Source organism: Suillus subaureus (assembly GCF_016647635.1).
Source record: "Suillus subaureus strain MN1 chromosome Unknown BJ212scaffold_4, whole genome shotgun sequence".
Taxonomy (NCBI): Eukaryota; Fungi; Basidiomycota; class Agaricomycetes; order Boletales; family Suillaceae; genus Suillus; species Suillus subaureus.
In genome coordinates this window covers 1,030,058-1,047,842 of record NW_024538560.1, presented here as the reverse complement: position 1 = coordinate 1,047,842, position 17,785 = coordinate 1,030,058, and the positions used below count along the sequence as shown (strand labels likewise).

General features: G+C 45.0%; 3 protein-coding genes across 3 annotated transcripts; all 3 read left to right on the top strand.

Moving 5' to 3' along the window:
* Positions 1-5,842: 5,842 nt before the first annotated feature.
* Positions 5,843-7,481, top strand: BJ212DRAFT_1296262 (uncharacterized protein; the record flags this gene model as incomplete). The annotated part of the gene is made up of 5 exons (XM_041332412.1): positions 5,843-5,997; positions 6,052-6,146; positions 6,198-6,467; positions 6,696-6,916; positions 7,059-7,481. 5 exons carry the CDS (start codon positions 5,843-5,845, stop codon positions 7,479-7,481), a joined length of 1,164 nt encoding a protein of 387 aa, XP_041197751.1.
* Positions 7,482-10,835: 3,354 nt separating this feature from the next.
* On the top strand, positions 10,836-12,277 carry BJ212DRAFT_1262478 (uncharacterized protein; the record flags this gene model as incomplete). The annotated part of the gene is made up of 5 exons (XM_041330268.1): positions 10,836-11,000; positions 11,054-11,117; positions 11,165-11,735; positions 11,788-12,126; positions 12,181-12,277. The coding sequence occupies 5 exons, from the start codon at positions 10,836-10,838 to the stop codon at positions 12,275-12,277; spliced, it is 1,236 nt and encodes a 411-aa protein (XP_041197750.1).
* Positions 12,278-15,354: 3,077 nt separating this feature from the next.
* Positions 15,355-16,766, top strand: BJ212DRAFT_1262472 (aspartic peptidase domain-containing protein; the record flags this gene model as incomplete). The annotated part of the gene is made up of 5 exons (XM_041330267.1): positions 15,355-15,631; positions 15,685-15,782; positions 15,834-16,305; positions 16,358-16,628; positions 16,682-16,766. The coding sequence occupies 5 exons, from the start codon at positions 15,355-15,357 to the stop codon at positions 16,764-16,766; spliced, it is 1,203 nt and encodes a 400-aa protein (XP_041197749.1).
* Positions 16,767-17,785: the final 1,019 nt, after the last annotated feature.

Here is a 17,785-nt window from a genome sequence, read left to right as displayed (position 1 = left end):
GGCACTAATGTGAGGGCATGCAGATCTTGTGTGTAACCTGTGACAATGCATCAAATAATGATGTTATGGTTCAGGAGCTGAGTGATAAGGTCCCGGCATTCAGAGGAGCAACAACACATACCTGTTGTTTTCTCCACACAGTCAATCTTGTAGCCAAGTCTTTGATTTGAGAGTTCAATGTAAAGAAACATGACACTGATCAAGTGCTTGCCGAAGTGGACAGGAATGTGGACAACAAAGAAGACACAGACAAAGCAGGTGAATTGGACAGAGCAGAGGATGAGGAGGGAGTCCATCAGTGCACTGCTGATGTGGCTGATAATGATATGGCCGATAACAATGAAGGGTGGGTGAATGAAGTTGAGCTGTTGGAACCAGATGAATGGAATGTGCTAGAAAGAGAAATTCAACCTGTGAAGTTGGCACTTGTGAAGGTAGGTAAAAAAAAACCCACTTACCTGAATACTCAATCTGTGTTCTAGTTGTGAAAGCTGGCCTACAGAGTCATCCACTTGACGACTATTGTACTCCCTGCATGGCATCAGATACTCCAAGATTCCCACAAGTCTGTGACACTGATGCCATGTGACATGGCCACTCACTGGAACTCTATGTTCAATATGCTGAATTATGCACTCAAGCATAGGAAAGCTGTCAACAATATTACACAACGTCAGGATCTGGGTCTGTGTAAGTATGAGTTGGCTGACTGTGAGTGGGAAATAGTTGAACAGTTATGGGATGTATTGAAAGTGCATAGCTTTCACACCTTGACATCAAAGTGTGCTTACCACATGTTCTTTTACTAGATTCTCAAGGGTGCAACTATGTATTTCTCCCATGCAACCCCAAACCTGGCTACTGTGATCCCTGCCATGGATCATATTGACCAGGAGCTCACCTCATACTTGCACAACAAGAAATATTCTGCACCGATTCATGCAGCTGTTTGACTTGCAAAGAAGACGCTGAACTGTTACTACAAACTTACAGATAGTTCAGAAGTTTATTGCATTGCTATGGGTATGTATGTATTTTGTGGCATTTTACTGGGGTTTGTATCTAACATCTTTCTACATTAAGTTTTACATCTGCGCCATAAGCTATCTTACTTCAAGGTTGCATGCTGGGAAGACCAATGGATTCAAACAGCAGAGTCACTTGTTTGCGATGAATTTGAGTGTTCATACTTATCAACTGTCGATGATTCAGACTTCAAGTTGATAGAAAAACATTTGCTGGCAAATGAGAAGCAGGTATATTTTCTTTCCCTACATTATTCTACACACTGAATAAAATTCAGAGCAACAATATATTCAACAATCTTCCTACACTAGTGCCACCACGACCTGCTGACTTAGGGTCTGAATTGGACTGCTACCTTAATTCTGACATTGAACATGTTGATAATGCCATCGCTTGGTAGTGTGACCATCATGCATCGTACTCACATCTGTCACAAATGGCAATCAATTACTTGAGTATCCCTGGTAAGTGGTATGTTACTTTGCATGATGAGGTAGTTTACAGGACTCATAGCAATGTCTGTCAATGTTGAGCAACTATTTAGCTGTGGACATTTGCTCCTCTCCCATGTCAGGTCCCATCTCTCAGTGCAATCCACACGGGCACTTCTGTGCCTCAGACCCTGGAGTACACTGAATCTTGTCAAGCCTGAGGATATTTACAAAGTCACAACCCTACCAGATCTCGAGGGAGAGGAGCAGGAAATGGAGCCTGGGTGGGACAGGATTGATATAGGCTAGTCATTACATGTACTAGCTAGTATTTGTTGCATCATATATCAAAATCATACCCTGACCCCTGGGTATACCCCTCACAGGTTTTACCTGGGGTCATTTATACTGTTACCTGTTGCCAAACCTGTACTCCCCTGGTGGGTGTGGGTATATGAGCGGGTAGGGGTAGGGGTATCACCTCTGATACCCAGGGGTTCACCCCTGCAGTTCCCTAGATAGAGTGGCTGGATGCAAGAGAGATAGCATGAGAGAAGGACCGTGCTAAGTGACTGGTCACAGGTTAGGTGTTCTTGCCAGAGCCTAAGTATAAGGTCCTAGCGGTATGGAACTTCAGAGTGGTTAAATTGTGCAAGATTGTTTAGTACGAGCAAACAGACTGGATTGCACAAGGTCTACAAAAAATAACACAAGAGCAACTCTCCTATAGAGCTGAGTCCAGGGGAAAGGGAACTAACTCAATTGTATGTACTGCAGTCATTTTATCATAGCATGTGAAGATCCAGAATGCGTAGGCAAGAATTGTAGCATAGTAAGCGAGCACACAACGAGTCTATAGGTAATAAGACATCATGCGCTGCGGAATGTGAGTAACATGTAATAAGACCTGCAGCTCGTTTAGCAATGATATTTGGGAAAAATAATGCACCAGTGGAGATAGGTGGACATGGATAGGACATGGGAGGACAGATTCCTAGGACCAGGCTGAAGCTAAATGGGAGTGTAGGTTGTGGGAGGAGTGCACGCCTATTGTCAAAGGAGTGTACTAAAAGCAGATGAGTCAATATATATGGATTTTAATGATCAGTGCTTTATCTCCTTTCCTGGGAGTGAGAAGAACCATGCTAGTGAGCGTACAGTGGCTCAAAAAACTGTCTGCATGTTTTGACATTTTTCACTACCTATGATATTGTGTGAGAAGGAACAAATGCCTCAAGGACATGCTTATACCACATTGTAGTATGGCTTCAGGGCTTTCATTTGAGCCCTACACCGTGGGAATCGGTGGAGATATGGTGGAGATACAAGGCTCACAAAATGGTGACTCATGCGGACAGTTTTTTGACTCAAGTATTTTACAATAATAACCAGGTATTCTAGTATTTTGTATGACCTCCCTTGGCTTTAATTACTGCCTCTATCCTTCTAGGCATACTCTCAATTAATTTCTGGCAATTCTCAGCTGTGATCTTCCCCCATTCCACTGCTACTCTCTCCCAAAGCTTCCATAGGCTTGAAGCTTTTTCTTGAGTGTTCCCCAGAGATGTTCAATGACATTGACATCAGGAGACTGTGCTGGCCAGTCAATAACATTGATGTTATGTTCTTCAAACCATTCCTTAGCTCTTCTGGATGTGTGCTTGGGATCATTATCCTGTTAGAAAATGATATCTTCTTCATCAATCCCTGATTCTGCCAAGCTAGGCAGCAAGTGGTCATTTAAAATGTCCACATACTGCTCAGCATTCATCTTTCCCTCAACCTCAGCAAGCATTCCCACACCATTCCATCCCATACAGCCCCATACCATTAAAGAACCTCCTCCAAACTTGACAGTCCCATTAACCTCTCTGTCTGTTAGGCCATCTCCCTTCTTTTTCTATACATATACCTTCCCATCTGACCCAATCCTATTGATTTTGGTCTTATCTGACCATATAACATGCTTCCAGTCCTCTACAGTCCAGTGTTGATGAGCTAAGGCAAAGGCTAGTCTTCTCTGCCTATGTTTGATGGAGAGAAGAGGCTTTTTCTTCTTTGTTACTGCCTTGAGATGAGCTGCCTTGAGAACATTCCTCACAGTTTGTGAAGAGACAGGGGTAGTGATGGTGGAATTGATATAATGGGTGGCTTGGACAGCATTATCAGCCTTTCCTGTAGTGATATGTTGGATAATAGCCCTTTTGTCAGTAGAGGTAAGCTTGGATGGATGTCCTCCACAAGAGTTTTCCTTGTCTGGGTGGCTTCCTTTGATAAACTTGGCCACAGTGGACTTGCATACTCCAGTTCTAGAGGAAATTTGGTGAGCAGAGAGGCCAGCATAAGACAGAGAGAGGATATTATCTCTTTGAGCAGAGGAGATAGCTTTAATGGTGATTATGACTATGATACATGAGATACTCTGGTTTATATAGTTAGATATAGTCATAAAATAACATAATGACACCACTTCATAATTTATATAATAGTGGCATGATTTTTGTGGTGTCATAAATAATGATTTATATAGTTTTAATATACACTCAAAAAACTGTCCGCATGAGTCACCATTTTGTGAGCCTTGTATCTCCTACTACAATGTGGTATAAGCATGTCCTTGAGGCATTTGTTCCTTCTCACACAATATCATAGATAGTGAAAAATGTCAAAACATGTGGACAGTTTTTTGAGCCACTGTAGTCCTGTGAACATTGAATCTGTTCCCTTTCTGATCTAGCTCCTTCAAATGGGTGCTGTCTTCGACATTGAATTTGCAAAGTCTCATGCAATCCATCACCTTGAAACCCATCCAGATCTTGAATTGACAATGAAACTCCAGCTTTGCCACCAGTTCAGAATCATTACATGGCTTTCTCCAACATTCAAGGCCCTGGTATCCCAACCCATTGAAAATCTCAATCCTTCAAGTTTGGGACAACTTCCCACTCATATCTTGCATGCTCTTATTCAAGTAAAACATTGGATTATGACACACAGGTTAACACTAGCAGCCATCACACCCCCTGCAATAGGAGGATTTTCTTGCCTCATGCCAGTAACATGTGCTCTTGAATGGGAATCAGCATGGAAGGAAGGGCCGGCTGAGATGTTGCATCATCCAGACATCTTCTATGCAGGTCATGACATCCTTGCCAAGCTTGTGTCTGCTGATCTGTCACCCATTTGCCTAGATTGTGTAGAGATGTCCATCTTCAATGTCAAGGACAGTGGATGCCTGCTCATAGAGGAAGGTTTTGTTGAAGAGATGCTTGGGGAATTGACAACATGGTTGATAAATCAGTAGTGGGATCTCATTTTCATTAGCATTTTCGATATTATACACCACTGCATTACATGAAGTGTCTGCATGCATTTTGTTCTGTGTGCATGTGCATGATTTGGGTGCACACATGCAAAAGTTGCACATGCACATGATTTATTTATGGTGCATTTGGCCCACCATAACCATCCAGTGAAAGTCCTGCACTTAAGCAGGAAGCATTTGCAATGATGCTGCTTGACCAGTCAATCACACTCAAATTGGGGATGGTGCTGTTCAAGTTGTATGAGGAGCTTGAGATTGACACAATGACACCGGACACACTGTTGATGGTGCACAATGGTGTCAAGCACCTTTGTGTCAAGTACCTCCAGGAGCACTGTGCCTAGTAGTATTTTCATTTTTAAATCATTTTAAATTGTTTGACTTTTCTCTTTAGCTCTTTAGTACTTGCACCTTTCCCCTCCCCCTCAACTAATAGCTTCTTTTATTGTATTTACATTTAGTACTCTCATTATTCAAGCCCCTTGCTTCCTCATTATCCTTTCCCCCTCCCTTCTGCATGAACTAGCCCGCATGTTCTTCCCTCCCCTTCTTTTTCTATATCACATGACTTTTACAATTGGTCTTGCAAATGGTTCCTCATGTGCATGACAATTTTGGCATCACATGAGACCAAAAATGGTCCACCCCTTGACATGATGTTGCCAATCTAAAGACAATAGTGTTGCTCAAATCAACTTTTGAAACTCACTTAGACACTGCCTAAATGCTTTCAACTCTCGGCTAAAGTCTTGAAGCCACCTTGGCCGATGACCTAGATTCAAGGTCAGGCTGGCATTGTACAGCAGACTTTGAAACCACCATGCCTCCTGCCCATTGTTCTGCATGCCTCAAAGCTAGTACTCCATCACACTTGGGGGCGATGGACGAATAATCAAATAATCGAGCTAATTTCCCCTCAAACCCACCTCTAGAACAGTCTGGACCCCAGCTCACCATCCAGTGGCACAATGACTGTGCACTTACTGACACGCTGGTAAACTACCTAACCACTCACCCTGCTGATTGTAGGATTTTATTCTATTCTGATGGCAAGAAAGCCATGGCTGCTGCAGATGATGGTCCCTCAGGCTCAGATAAGGGGCAGATCTATAGTGTCATCACTAAGCTCATCTTCACAGACCACATCAAGTATGGTCCTGCATACTTGGTCAATCCAAAAAAATTCTGCAATGCAGTCTGCAATCATATTGGGACGTAAGTCCAGTCATTTTTTTAATTCTGTTAATAAAGATTCTAAAATTCATGCAGTCTTAGGGGTAAATACAAAAAAATCAAGGCGACATTCAGCAGTACAGGCGCTGGTGTAATGCCAGCTGAGGGGACTCCAGCAAAAAATCTGCTAGGTGAGTTTTTAGTTCTGTTTTTTCTCATTCTTTGCTGATCAATTGTTGTAGATGCTGCACTCCAGGAGCTGCCATGGTACACAGAACTTGATGCCATTTGGCACTCTAATCTGTCCATGGCCACAAAGGTGCACTCATCAAGACCTGGTACTGACCATGCAGGTGCCTTCTACTCCCTTATTCAACCACATGGTGGGGCTGGTCCCTCAATGTACTATGGCCCCAGTCAGCACTCATCGCACACTCCTGACATCTTGGACTCTCCATCTGCCTACCAACATGGGCCCTACCTGCCTCAAAATGAAAATGTGTTTGCTAGCAGTATGTACCCACCAGCAACACATGATTATTCAATGTCACAATGCTCTGCTCTTGCTCCCCCCTTACCATCACATTCACATGCTCCTCCCCTACCATCACATTCACCCACTCCTCCCTTACCATCACATTTGCCCACTCCCCCCTTACCATCACATTCACCCACTCCTCCCTTACCATCACATTCACCCCCTTACATGGCCAACATTCACCTTCCTGGCCTTCCATCAGACAACAATGACAACATCGCCAACCACTACAGTCCATTGCATTCCCCCTTGGGGGATGCATTGGACCACATTGATGACAACAACAACATGATGCTTGGCAGCCCTTCCCCAGTCATGGGGAAGAAGTGTCAACTCCCTTCGTCACCCTCTCCTCCTTCCTCCCCTCCAAAACCATTTATCATGCCATCGAGAACTCCAGCATCCACATACAACAACCACTTGGTGTTTGGCATCCAAAAGCCATCAAGCCATGGGGGGTGACACAAAGTGCCATTGGTGATATCACATAGCACATCAACTGCCCTTGTTGATGACATGCAACACCACTTTGTCATTGGAGTACCATATGTCCCCGACACCTCAGACATCACTTCCGAATAGTGCTGGCAGCTCGAATAAGAAAAAGGCTAAGTCAGACATGTCACAGCAGGTGGAGCAGGTGAGGGATGAAATCAAGAGCTTGCACTCTAGCGTGATGTCACACCACAAGGGCAGACATCAATGCTACATCACCAAGCTCAAAGCCAAAAGTGAGCACAATCGTGACGTGAAGAAATACAACTGGCTTTGCACTACCTGGGAGCACAAAGTCTCCCAAGCCACAGTCAGCCATCAATGCCTGCAAGAGGCCAAAGATGCCAAGATTCAGCTTTATGAGACAGATATTCAGGTCCACCAAGCACATTCCTTGGTGCTCAACAAGGAAGCAGAAACCCTCCACCTCAAGATCCAGTTCCACCAAATGATGCAGGCCTCCAAGGCTGCATCAGATGGAGGAACTGGATGAGTTGTTCCATCATGTTGTCACCACCGTCCATCATGACTGTTGTCATTGTCAGGGGTTGTGTCATTGTCATCATTTGTTGTTACTCATTTGTTCCATTGAATACGTGCATGTCTTATGTCTTGTGGTACTTTCATTGATGTTACATAGGTATATACATTTGTTGTACAGGTGTATTGGTAGTAGTACATGTTAAAATAAGCACTGTGGTTGGTTATCATCCTTCCCTATGTTGTGCACCTGAGTGAGGACTGTCAAAGAGTGCATCCATCAGCCTTGTACAAGCAGCTTGACCTGGAGTGCCTTCATATGACCTGTCACCAACTACTTCATCACCATCTGGACTCTCAATCTCTTGATCAATAAAATCTTCCCCCTCTCCATGGGCCCACTTTAGAGAACTCTTGTATGTTCCATCCTTCTTGTGATGCTCAATTTCAAAGCGAACGATCATGTTGTGCAGGATGATGCAACACTTGATCCACTGTATAGCAAACTCAAGGTCTTTCTCAGCCTGGATCCTGAACCAGAGCTCTGGAAGGGACTGGAATCATCCCTTTAGAACAGCAAATGTGTGTTCAACATGAACATGGATCTAAATAAATAAAATCAATTTATTAAAATATGGCCCTTCAAAAAAACATACCTTAGAGAGGTGATAATTAAATGACTTCTGGTTCTTTGTCAACTGCCCATTGCAAGGCTTCTTAAAAGGGGCAATGCACCATGGCTCCAATGGATATGCACTGTCAGCCCACACCCAATGACCATCAGGTAGAAGGTCAGCATGCTCTTCATAGAGACAAGTAGATTAAAAAGCAAATGCATCATGGACACTCCCAGGATGACCCAGAGAATAATCCACAATGAGAAGGTTATGGGGCAAAATGACTGCCTAGAATTAAATTAATTTTTGCACATGAAAATAAAATAAAATAATTACCTGACAGCCAAGGGAGTACTTGGATTTCCTATCATAAAATGTCTCACCATAGTAGCCAGGTTTGGTAAAAAGATCCACAGTTGAGCCATCAATGGCTAGAAAGCCACCTTTCCACTCTGGGCAGGTACATGACTCAGCAAATTTGCAAGCCAGGTCAGTGTCCTCAGAGTTAGCTGCTGGAAAGCAGACAAACTGATCATGGGCATCAAGTACTGCAATCATCACACAATTAGTGCAATTGACTACAGACCCAACACTGACACCTGCCCATTGAGCAACATCCTCAAGGGTAATTGCATTGCCATAGTGGCCAGCCCGATTCAAAAAAATAGCCAGTTGGATGGAAACAGGGAGCTGAGGATTGTTGGATTGGTTTTGGAAGATGGGATGATCAGATATATAATCAAGGATATCACCAAAGATCTCAGGGTTAACACGGAGTTTCTGCCAAAATAAGTGAGGGCAGTGTTCTTCATGATGAACTAACATGTGAAGCTGAGGTGCTCGTGGAGGAGGCTCATCAGGCTTGTGCAATACACAAGCCCTCTTAACCTCATCATGAAGAGCATTAATGGTGTGAAGAAGGTGGTCATAAGGCAAAGCAACATCATCAGAGGAGATAGAGCTGTTGCCAGAAGAACCTGAAGTGCCTGTCATAGGGGAAAGGGGGGAGGGAGGGGAAGGGGAGCTAAAAGACAGATTGATTGTGCTATCATCATCTGAAGTAGTAGTTGAGAGTGAGTCCCCAGAGCTAGAATCACTGTCAAAATCAGACCAGTCATCTAGGATGTCCTGGTACTGTAGTTTGGCCAATGCAAGTTCAGCCTGATCTACAATATTCAGGAGTTCTTTATGTGCAGATTCATGAGGCATAGTTACAGCAGGGGCAGGGGTCAGGGGGATCAAAACTCCTATCTATTCCGTGTATATGTGACATACTTTGTGTCAGAGTTTAAATTTTTGGCAAATTCTGAACTTTCGTCTTGTGCTGAGCATGTTGGCATCGTCGTTGACCTCCCTCTCAAACCTTGATGCTCACTCACAGCACTGAGCAGGACATCAAATTTCCCAGTGTCATCCACCCAAGGTAAGTAATTTTTATTCTTATTGCAAGTTGCAGCTAACCCTTATCTTACAGGAAATCTATTATAGTCCCACATATGTTTCACCTGACCAGCAGTGCCTCATCTTCAAGCTGCTCGTCCGTCCTCCACCTTATCATCATTCCTTCCACCTTCTTCACCTACCCTCTGGAGAAGCCAACCCTTCATTTGTTCTGATCAGGCTGGCTCAAGGCTCTTGGCAATCTTGCACACTATCACATGACCATGGCTGCAATGGTTACTAATACCACACCATCTTCACCCTTCACTTGGTCTTGTGTCTCCCTAGAGGCATGCAGATATTGTCCCTGAGGGTTATCCTCCTCCCCCACCTTCCTCTAGTACTTACCTTGTTCTCTCTGGCACTCCATATGTATGGCTGATTTTATTCTTGTGGGGACTTTGTTTTTTTTTCAATAATTCAATTAGTGCTGTCATTCAAAATGCTAAGCCTATCTATGACTCATTGTGAACTATGTCCCAGTTACCCCATACTCTCTAAAACATATGTACATAGCACACTTCAAAAATCCTAAGTCTTTGAATGTCCAATTTCATGCTGAAGTGCGCCAAGCATGATTCAACTGTTCTTGAGCAAACTTTAGCCAGAGTTTGAACTGTTTAGCTGGCATCTAAGTGAGTTTTCAAAAGTTTCAAAATTTGTTTTGAGTAACACTAATGTTTGAAGTCTTGTCATTGCATTTTGTTGCCACCATGAACTTGAAATTTTCAGGAGGGTCTAATTGTTTGACACAACTTAATACTTTGGCTATGGACCAAACTTCAAGTAATCATCCCAAGTTAAATGTCATAATAAAACTTCAAATTCAAGCAGACACTGAAAATCTGGCTATATTTCTTATTTTCGGTGATGTATGGTCAGTGTAAAAATAGCTGCCAAAGCTTAATATTTTGGATTTCGCACAAGACACTGACAAAATTTGGAGTTATATACCCATATTTATGTCAGTTTAAATTTCAAAAATATTCTTTGCATTCTGCACAACATTAAAACCTATCTTAAATATCTCTAGCGCCGCTGCGTCAATCCTATTTCACATTCTAAGTTTACCTGGTAAGGACTAGTTTTTTGTATTCGTAGCAACCACTTCATCATCTATTTATATGCATGTTATCTCTCCTATGCATCAGCAGCGTGCTTATCGCTACTGCGTCTCACTAAGTATTGCGCTGAATAACCTGATGGGATTGTGACATCCTGAGGCACAAGCTCATTAGATGGGCGCCAGCAGTTGGTATATATAGCATGGAAGATATGTTCGTCGCACACTTGATTATTCGCGCCTCAACATGCAACGTGCAGCAAACAAGCCCGCACCCTGTATCCCATACTTTACACCTGCGCAAGTCCCTGCTGCAGGCACAGCATTCAACCCCCAGCCTGATGGAACTCGTATACCAAAGCTGTTCCAGCCCATCAAGATTAGAGGGACAACATTCCACAACCGTATCTTCGTGAGTCATCATATCGATCGATGACTCGGAGTTCCCATCCCAATCTCGTGCAGCTATCTCCAATGTGTCAATATTCTGCAGACGACGGTCATTTCACGTCCTGGCATATGGCCCACCGTAAGTTTATAAATCTCAAGCATGATAAAAGTACTCATGGCGTTCAGTGGGCGGCATCTTCACGCGTGGTCCTGGTCTCTCTATGATCGAAGCCACAGCGGTCGTCCCAGAGGGTCGCGTCAGTCCTAACGACGCAGGACTTTGGAAAGACAGCCAAATCGAGCCCCTCCGCAAGATAGTCGAGTTTGCCCATTCACAAAATCAAAAGGTTGGCATTCAGCTTTCCCATGCCGGCCGGAAAGCATCCACCGTTGTGCCGTGGTTGAATACGGGTCTTGCAGCAACTGAAAGCATAGGCGGATGGCCAGACAATGTATGGGGGCCTTCCACGGTCCCTTACAAGGACACGTTCCCTGTGCCCAAGGAACTATCGAAGGCGCAGATGAGGGCGATCGTCGTCGCATTTGCAGAGACTACGAAGAGAGCGTTGAAAGCTGGCATTGATGTCATTGAAATCCACAACGCACACGGCTATCTACTATTCTCTTTCTTGAGCCCTATCAGCAACACGCGCACAGACGAATATGGTGGCAGCTTCGAGAACCGCATTCGTTTAACTCTCGAGGTCGTGGATGCTGTCCGTGGCATCATCCCTGAAGACATGCCTCTCTTCCTAAGGTATTTTTGGGTCCATAAGATGTTCTTGCTTGATCTGAATGGTGCATCGTAGGGTTTCTGCGACTGAGTGGCTCGAAGAAGCGCTTCCAAATGTATCATCGTGGCGTGTCGAAGATACCGTCAAACTTGCTGGTATTCTTGCCGAGCGTGGCGTTGACTTCCTCGACGTCTCCAGCGGTGGTAACAACTCAAAAGCGATCATGAAATCCGGGCCGGCGTACCAAGCGCCGTTCGCACAGGCAGTCAAACAAGCTGTTGGGGATAAGCTTGTTGTCGGGTCTGTCGGGTCAATCACCAATGGCAAGATCGCCCAAGAAGTGCTTGACAAAGGTCAAGCTGACGTCGTACTGGTTGGACGACAATTCCAAAAGAACCCGGGAACTGTTTGGGCGTAAGTGTATACTCGTGAGATAAGTTAGCACCTGACCTAATGATATGTGGGTAGATTTGCATCAGACCTTGGCGTCGCGATCAAGCTAGCGAACCAGATTGGGTGGGGCTTCGGAGGTCGGGGTAGCAGTTATAAGAAGATTGAGTGGTGATTGCAATGGCTAGGTGTTTTGATATAATGTAGATAAGGCGAACAGGAATGACGCGTATACATACGCACGATTATGGAGACACGAAGACCATGAATCACAATACGTTGAAATAAAGCCTGTGTTCCAACTGACTTGATTCGTAGTGACCCCATAGACCAATACACGCACAGTCAGGTATCCATGTTCAATCCCGTAAAGCCAAACTTGAATAGTTGGCACCCAATGAGACTATTCACCCTTCACCATCATGACGATACCCACTGCAGTCCAACTCCTGATTACGAAGCCGTCGTCAAACTACTTCAAGTATCAGAGACGCAAAACGATCGCCCAAGAACTATGCTGTCAACTCACTCCCAGAAAGCCCTCCCGACTGCCAGAGTGATGATGAAACTTTGTAGGCTCACTGGCAGGTGAGGAGGTTCGCCCGGGCCGTCTTCATACGTGCACAGTATCCTCTAGCATCTCGGATAAGGGTGCCGCAAGACCAAGTTCTGTGTGTTCAAGCAAAGACCCGGAGTAATTTCTGTACTGACAGCACGCCATCAATACTCGTGTTACTCGGGGAGGTAACTGACTCGGACTCCGGGCGACGTGCTCGTACAAGTAGCAGTGCGGTTAGTGAGAAGTCAGAACAAACAATGACACAACAACGGTTTTGAATCTTTTGATAGGCGACCAAAATTTGCTTTTGCTTTGATGAACGTTTAGATCGGTTTAGTGCCAGACTAAACAGTACAGTATACTTTTTTCGTAAGCTCTGGTAATCAGTATTCGATCTACGCTGAGCGAGGAGATCCAGGTCGTGCGGTATCGTATCATACGCGGGAATCCGATGAAGTTCGGGCTCGCGAGAGATTCCGCAGGTGAATAAGAAGAAGCTAGCCAAAAGCACACAATCCCATATGCTCGCAAGGAGGCATTAATATTGCATAGACACCCCAATATCAAATCCTGCGAGACCGTCTTGCAGGATACAACATCATACACTTCCATTTTGACGAGTTCGGGCTCCCCCTCCGCTTCCGCCGCCGCCAAGAATTCTAAGGGTACGTCTTGTCACTTCCTCCAATGTTCCAGTCTACATCCTAACCATTTCAAGGCTAAATCTTGTCCACACAACTTAGTGTTTCTGTCTAGATCTAGTCATTCGACGTTTGAAATCTTCCGTCTGGCTACACACTGGCCAAACTACAGTTTATCTACAGCATGTCGGCTTGATGTCGGCAATAGCAGCTACCAGACGAGCGCCTACTTAGTAAGCGCTGAGTACATAGTGGTACAGGAGCGGGAGCGGTGATAGAGGGCGTGTTCTCAAGCTGTTGGCACTGATACTATCATTTAGTTTCAGCTATTCCGACGCTTCGAACTACGACCTGACTTTCATTTGGTTTTGGGTGGTGCTGCTGGTATAAATTTCAGAGTCTCTCCTTTCTACATGACAAAACTAATGTCTGATTATAGTATAGGCATGATGAAGATATTGCAATGTAATAATTCAGGGTGCATTAGAGATGAGGAGAGGGCTGCGTGAGAAAGAGATGAGGAGTGTACTGGAGTTCTACAGCAAGTGCTTTGACTCCGTATCGATCGCATCGCCCGACCACCTTGTACTCGCTTCGAAAGAAGGTCTTCCGATGATGCTTACGGCCCCCTCGTAGATCCGCTATGAAAAGCATCATTTCGAGCACATGGATGCACAAAGGTAATCGGAGCACGTCGGTGAATTTGCGGAAGTACGTTCTAGATCAAAATGGTGGCCAACGAATCGCACCACATCGCATCAAGTACTAGTGTACTATCGATATTAATTACCTCGAGGTCATGATATCGTGGTCAAATTGAGGAGTGTACTCAGTCTCAAATTAATGCCCACGTGCATCGCAACCAAAAGTTGATTGACTGCCACATGCAGGCCGATGAGGTTGATGAACGTTCGAAGGCTGAGCACGGAGACCTTGTATTCAGCTCCGGCCCCAAAAGGAATGGAATGTATTTACCATCACGCGCATGATCGATGGCTCTGTTGCAGAATGAGTCTTTTAAGTCGACAATCAGACCCGGATGATGATCAAACCAAGGCAATTACGTAAAATCGTTATATTAATCTTCGCGAACCTTTGAAGCTTGAGTTACAAATATCTTTTGTTTCACTCAGGCTCAGTACACTTGCGGGCAGTAGCCTTGGCAGTTCAAAATAAACTTTACCCACACGACCGCTACCAAAATCAAAATTACCAGCTTGGCTTGTCAACGGGCTTGATGATGGCACTAGAAGTTTCATGAAGTTTCTTACGACCAACATTAATTATTCATAACAGTGCGTTGTCCAGCCTCGATCAACGTTCAGTATTTAATACTCAGTACTCAGTACGATTCTGAGCAGCGCGTGGGCCGTCTTCGATTACGGAATAAGCGGCTGTATGAACATGATCAGGCTTTCGGGACCCTACTGCCAGACATACTAACGTGCGTGTGTTAAGTCTCCGAGCCGCAATTCTTGATATCATTGATTTCGAGACTTATTCCCAGTGGCGGTACCATTCATGTGTGTGGTTCTTCATGGTGTGTTTTCAATTACACTGGTATGACTAGTTACAACGACTCTGAAAAAGTATAGCCCTTATGCACATGCCGGAAAGTTTATCATGTCGTGTTTAGCAGAAGACAAAGTCATGATCCTCTGCAAGCTCCGCCTGATAGGCGAAATACTATGTTCTTTGCACCGATTCTGGCCAGAACGTGGTAAGAAACGTACTCGATCGTGATGGCTCACCAAAATACTGTGATGCTCACAGTCCGGTAAATCATCTAGGCTCTCTGATTTCTATAGCAACGAATCATTTTACGGTCACGACGGCGTGCAGCAATGTTAATTTCAGAGACCTCTTATCGATATCTCGTAACCCGGGCCTAGGATGGGACGGAAATACAGCAAGTCCTGCGTCTTACATGACTTGAGACTGTGGGTATCGCATGATTAAGTCGGAGGCCAGGACATATATAAAGTCTCTGCGTTGACGATTGAACCCTCACTTCCAGTTGATCTCATTCCTCACCCAGTACCGTACCTTCAGATGTTCCCTTCTAAGGCTCTCCTTTCTATTCTCCTTATCGCACTGTCCGCTGTGGATGCATTCCCCCTGCGCCATGAAGCTGCGCCGACCCTCGCCTTCACCGCTAGGGTGAACGCCAGGGCTAATAATTTTAACATCGCTGACGCCGACAGGGCTCGTGCTCAGGCGATGCAGCATACTAGTTTCAGCAAGCGTGCAGGCAGCTCCTCGTTCAGCATAGCTAGTGCTGTCACATCTTACACTGCCCAAGTTGGTGTCGGCAGTCCTGCAACTCAGTGTAAGACTCTCCATCGAGCGACCTGAGATATTTTCGACTAAAAGAATTCTCAGACACACTCCTCATTGATACGGGCAGCTCCAACACCTGGGTGGGTGCAAACACCCCATACACACGCACCAACACTAGTGTTGATACTGGTGGCTCTGTCGTATGTCTTTTCACACCCTCTGCTAAACAGTTGCTCATAATAACCCTTTAGTCCGTCTCTTATGGTTCCGGCGAGTTTTCCGGAGAGGAATACTTGGACACAGTTACCCTCGGTTCCGATTTGGTCATTACCGGACAATCTATCGGGGTCGCAAGCAGTGCATATGGGTTTAATGGCATTGATGGAATTCTTGGTGTCGGACCGACTGACCTGACGCTGGGCACCGTTTCCAATGTTAATTTAGTCCCTACTGTGACCGACAACCTCTACAGCAAGGGTACCATTGGCACCGAGGCACTCGGAGTCTACTTTGCTCCTGGTGGCAGCGCTGGGGAGCTCACATTTGGTGGATTCGACAGCTCAAAGACAACGAGCTCAGTGAATTACGTCCCTCTCACAACCACGTCGCCTGCTAGCGAATACTGGGGTATCGATCAATCGATCACCTACGGTAGTTCCACTATTTTGTCCGCGACTGCTGGTATCGTCGACACTGGCACGACCCTCATTCTCATCGCCACCGGTATGTCAAGTTACTTATGAATGGGTCACCCCAACTGACTGGAGGATACTAGATGCATTCAACAAGTACCAGTCTGCTACTGGTGCTACGTTGGATAGCAACACCGGTCTCTTGATGATCACGTCTGGGCAGTATGCTAACCTGCAAACCCTGAACTTCAACATCGGTGGTACTTCCTACGGCCTCACCCCCAACGGCCAAATCTGGCCCCGTTCCCTTAACACTGACATCGGTGGTACCAGCAATAACATCTACCTTATCGTTAATGATATCGGTTCCAACTCTGGCACTGGTCTCGACTTCATCAACGGTTACTCATTCCTGTCTGTATTTTAATTGACCTTGTTCGGTATAAAGCTGACTACTTGTCCTACAGTCAACGCTTCTACTCTGTGTTCGACACCACTAACCACCAAGTCGGCTTCGCAACTACTTCGTCTACCTCTGCGGTCTCCAACTAAAATAATCATGTATCCATCTGACGCTCATACCCAGTGTGAATATTTATATTAAATGAGGTATATATTCAGAGTCGATGAAGGTGTTGGTTGTTTGGGATGATAGTGTTGCGAGTAGGGTCTGTTGTATCTATAACACGTCATTCGTTGAAATGTGTGCTACAATCATTACTTCTCGATGTTTATAAGGACCTTACTGATAATTGTGTTTGAACAACATTTTGGTCGTGGGATTGTTATATGCCCTCCAAAGCTGCAAGCCTTGCGCGAAATCGCTCAATTTCCTACAAGACAAATGCCGTCAACAATCAACAAACACCGACAATAGCCCACCTTTCAAGTTTGCTCCTCTGCTCGACAAACGAAAAAAAATAACATATTTGCTAAGACGAAGGATAAAGTATCGTCAACAAACGGAGACACGTCACATATTCTCTAAAAATAGCCCACCTCTGATTCCGTAAAGAGTCTGCAAAAACTATACCATCAACGAATGAAAACCACATCTGATAAGGTAGCCTGCCTCTGCTAGTTCCACTTCGCGGCACTGCTGTACCTGCATGAGCTTATCCATCATCTTCTGCCACCCTGGGGGATAAGCCACACAAACAGCCTCGACAGTCGCAGATAGCGGTCCTAACATTCTGACTCCGCAGTAATGATTACGTGCATTGTGATCTTTACATGATTATTAATTCTGAGGAAAAATCTTCTTCAAGCTCATCCACACAGAATCCGTGTACCAGTAACATTGCTTCTCGTACAAGTTGCAGGCAGGGACTTGTCGATGGACGAGACATAGAGTTTATGCCTCGTCCATCGACAAGCCCCTAATAGCGGCCACGCAGATCGCTGAAGGTGCAGAAGATGGATAAAACGTGAGCGTACAGAGCTTCTTGTAGTGCCCAGGTTTATCGTGGAGGTGTCCTACTGCATCATCAGGTGAACCAAGACGAAGTGTGTGGTCAGATACAGCTGTTTCTTTTGGTGAGGGAGAGATGATTTCTGATGATTGTCTAGAG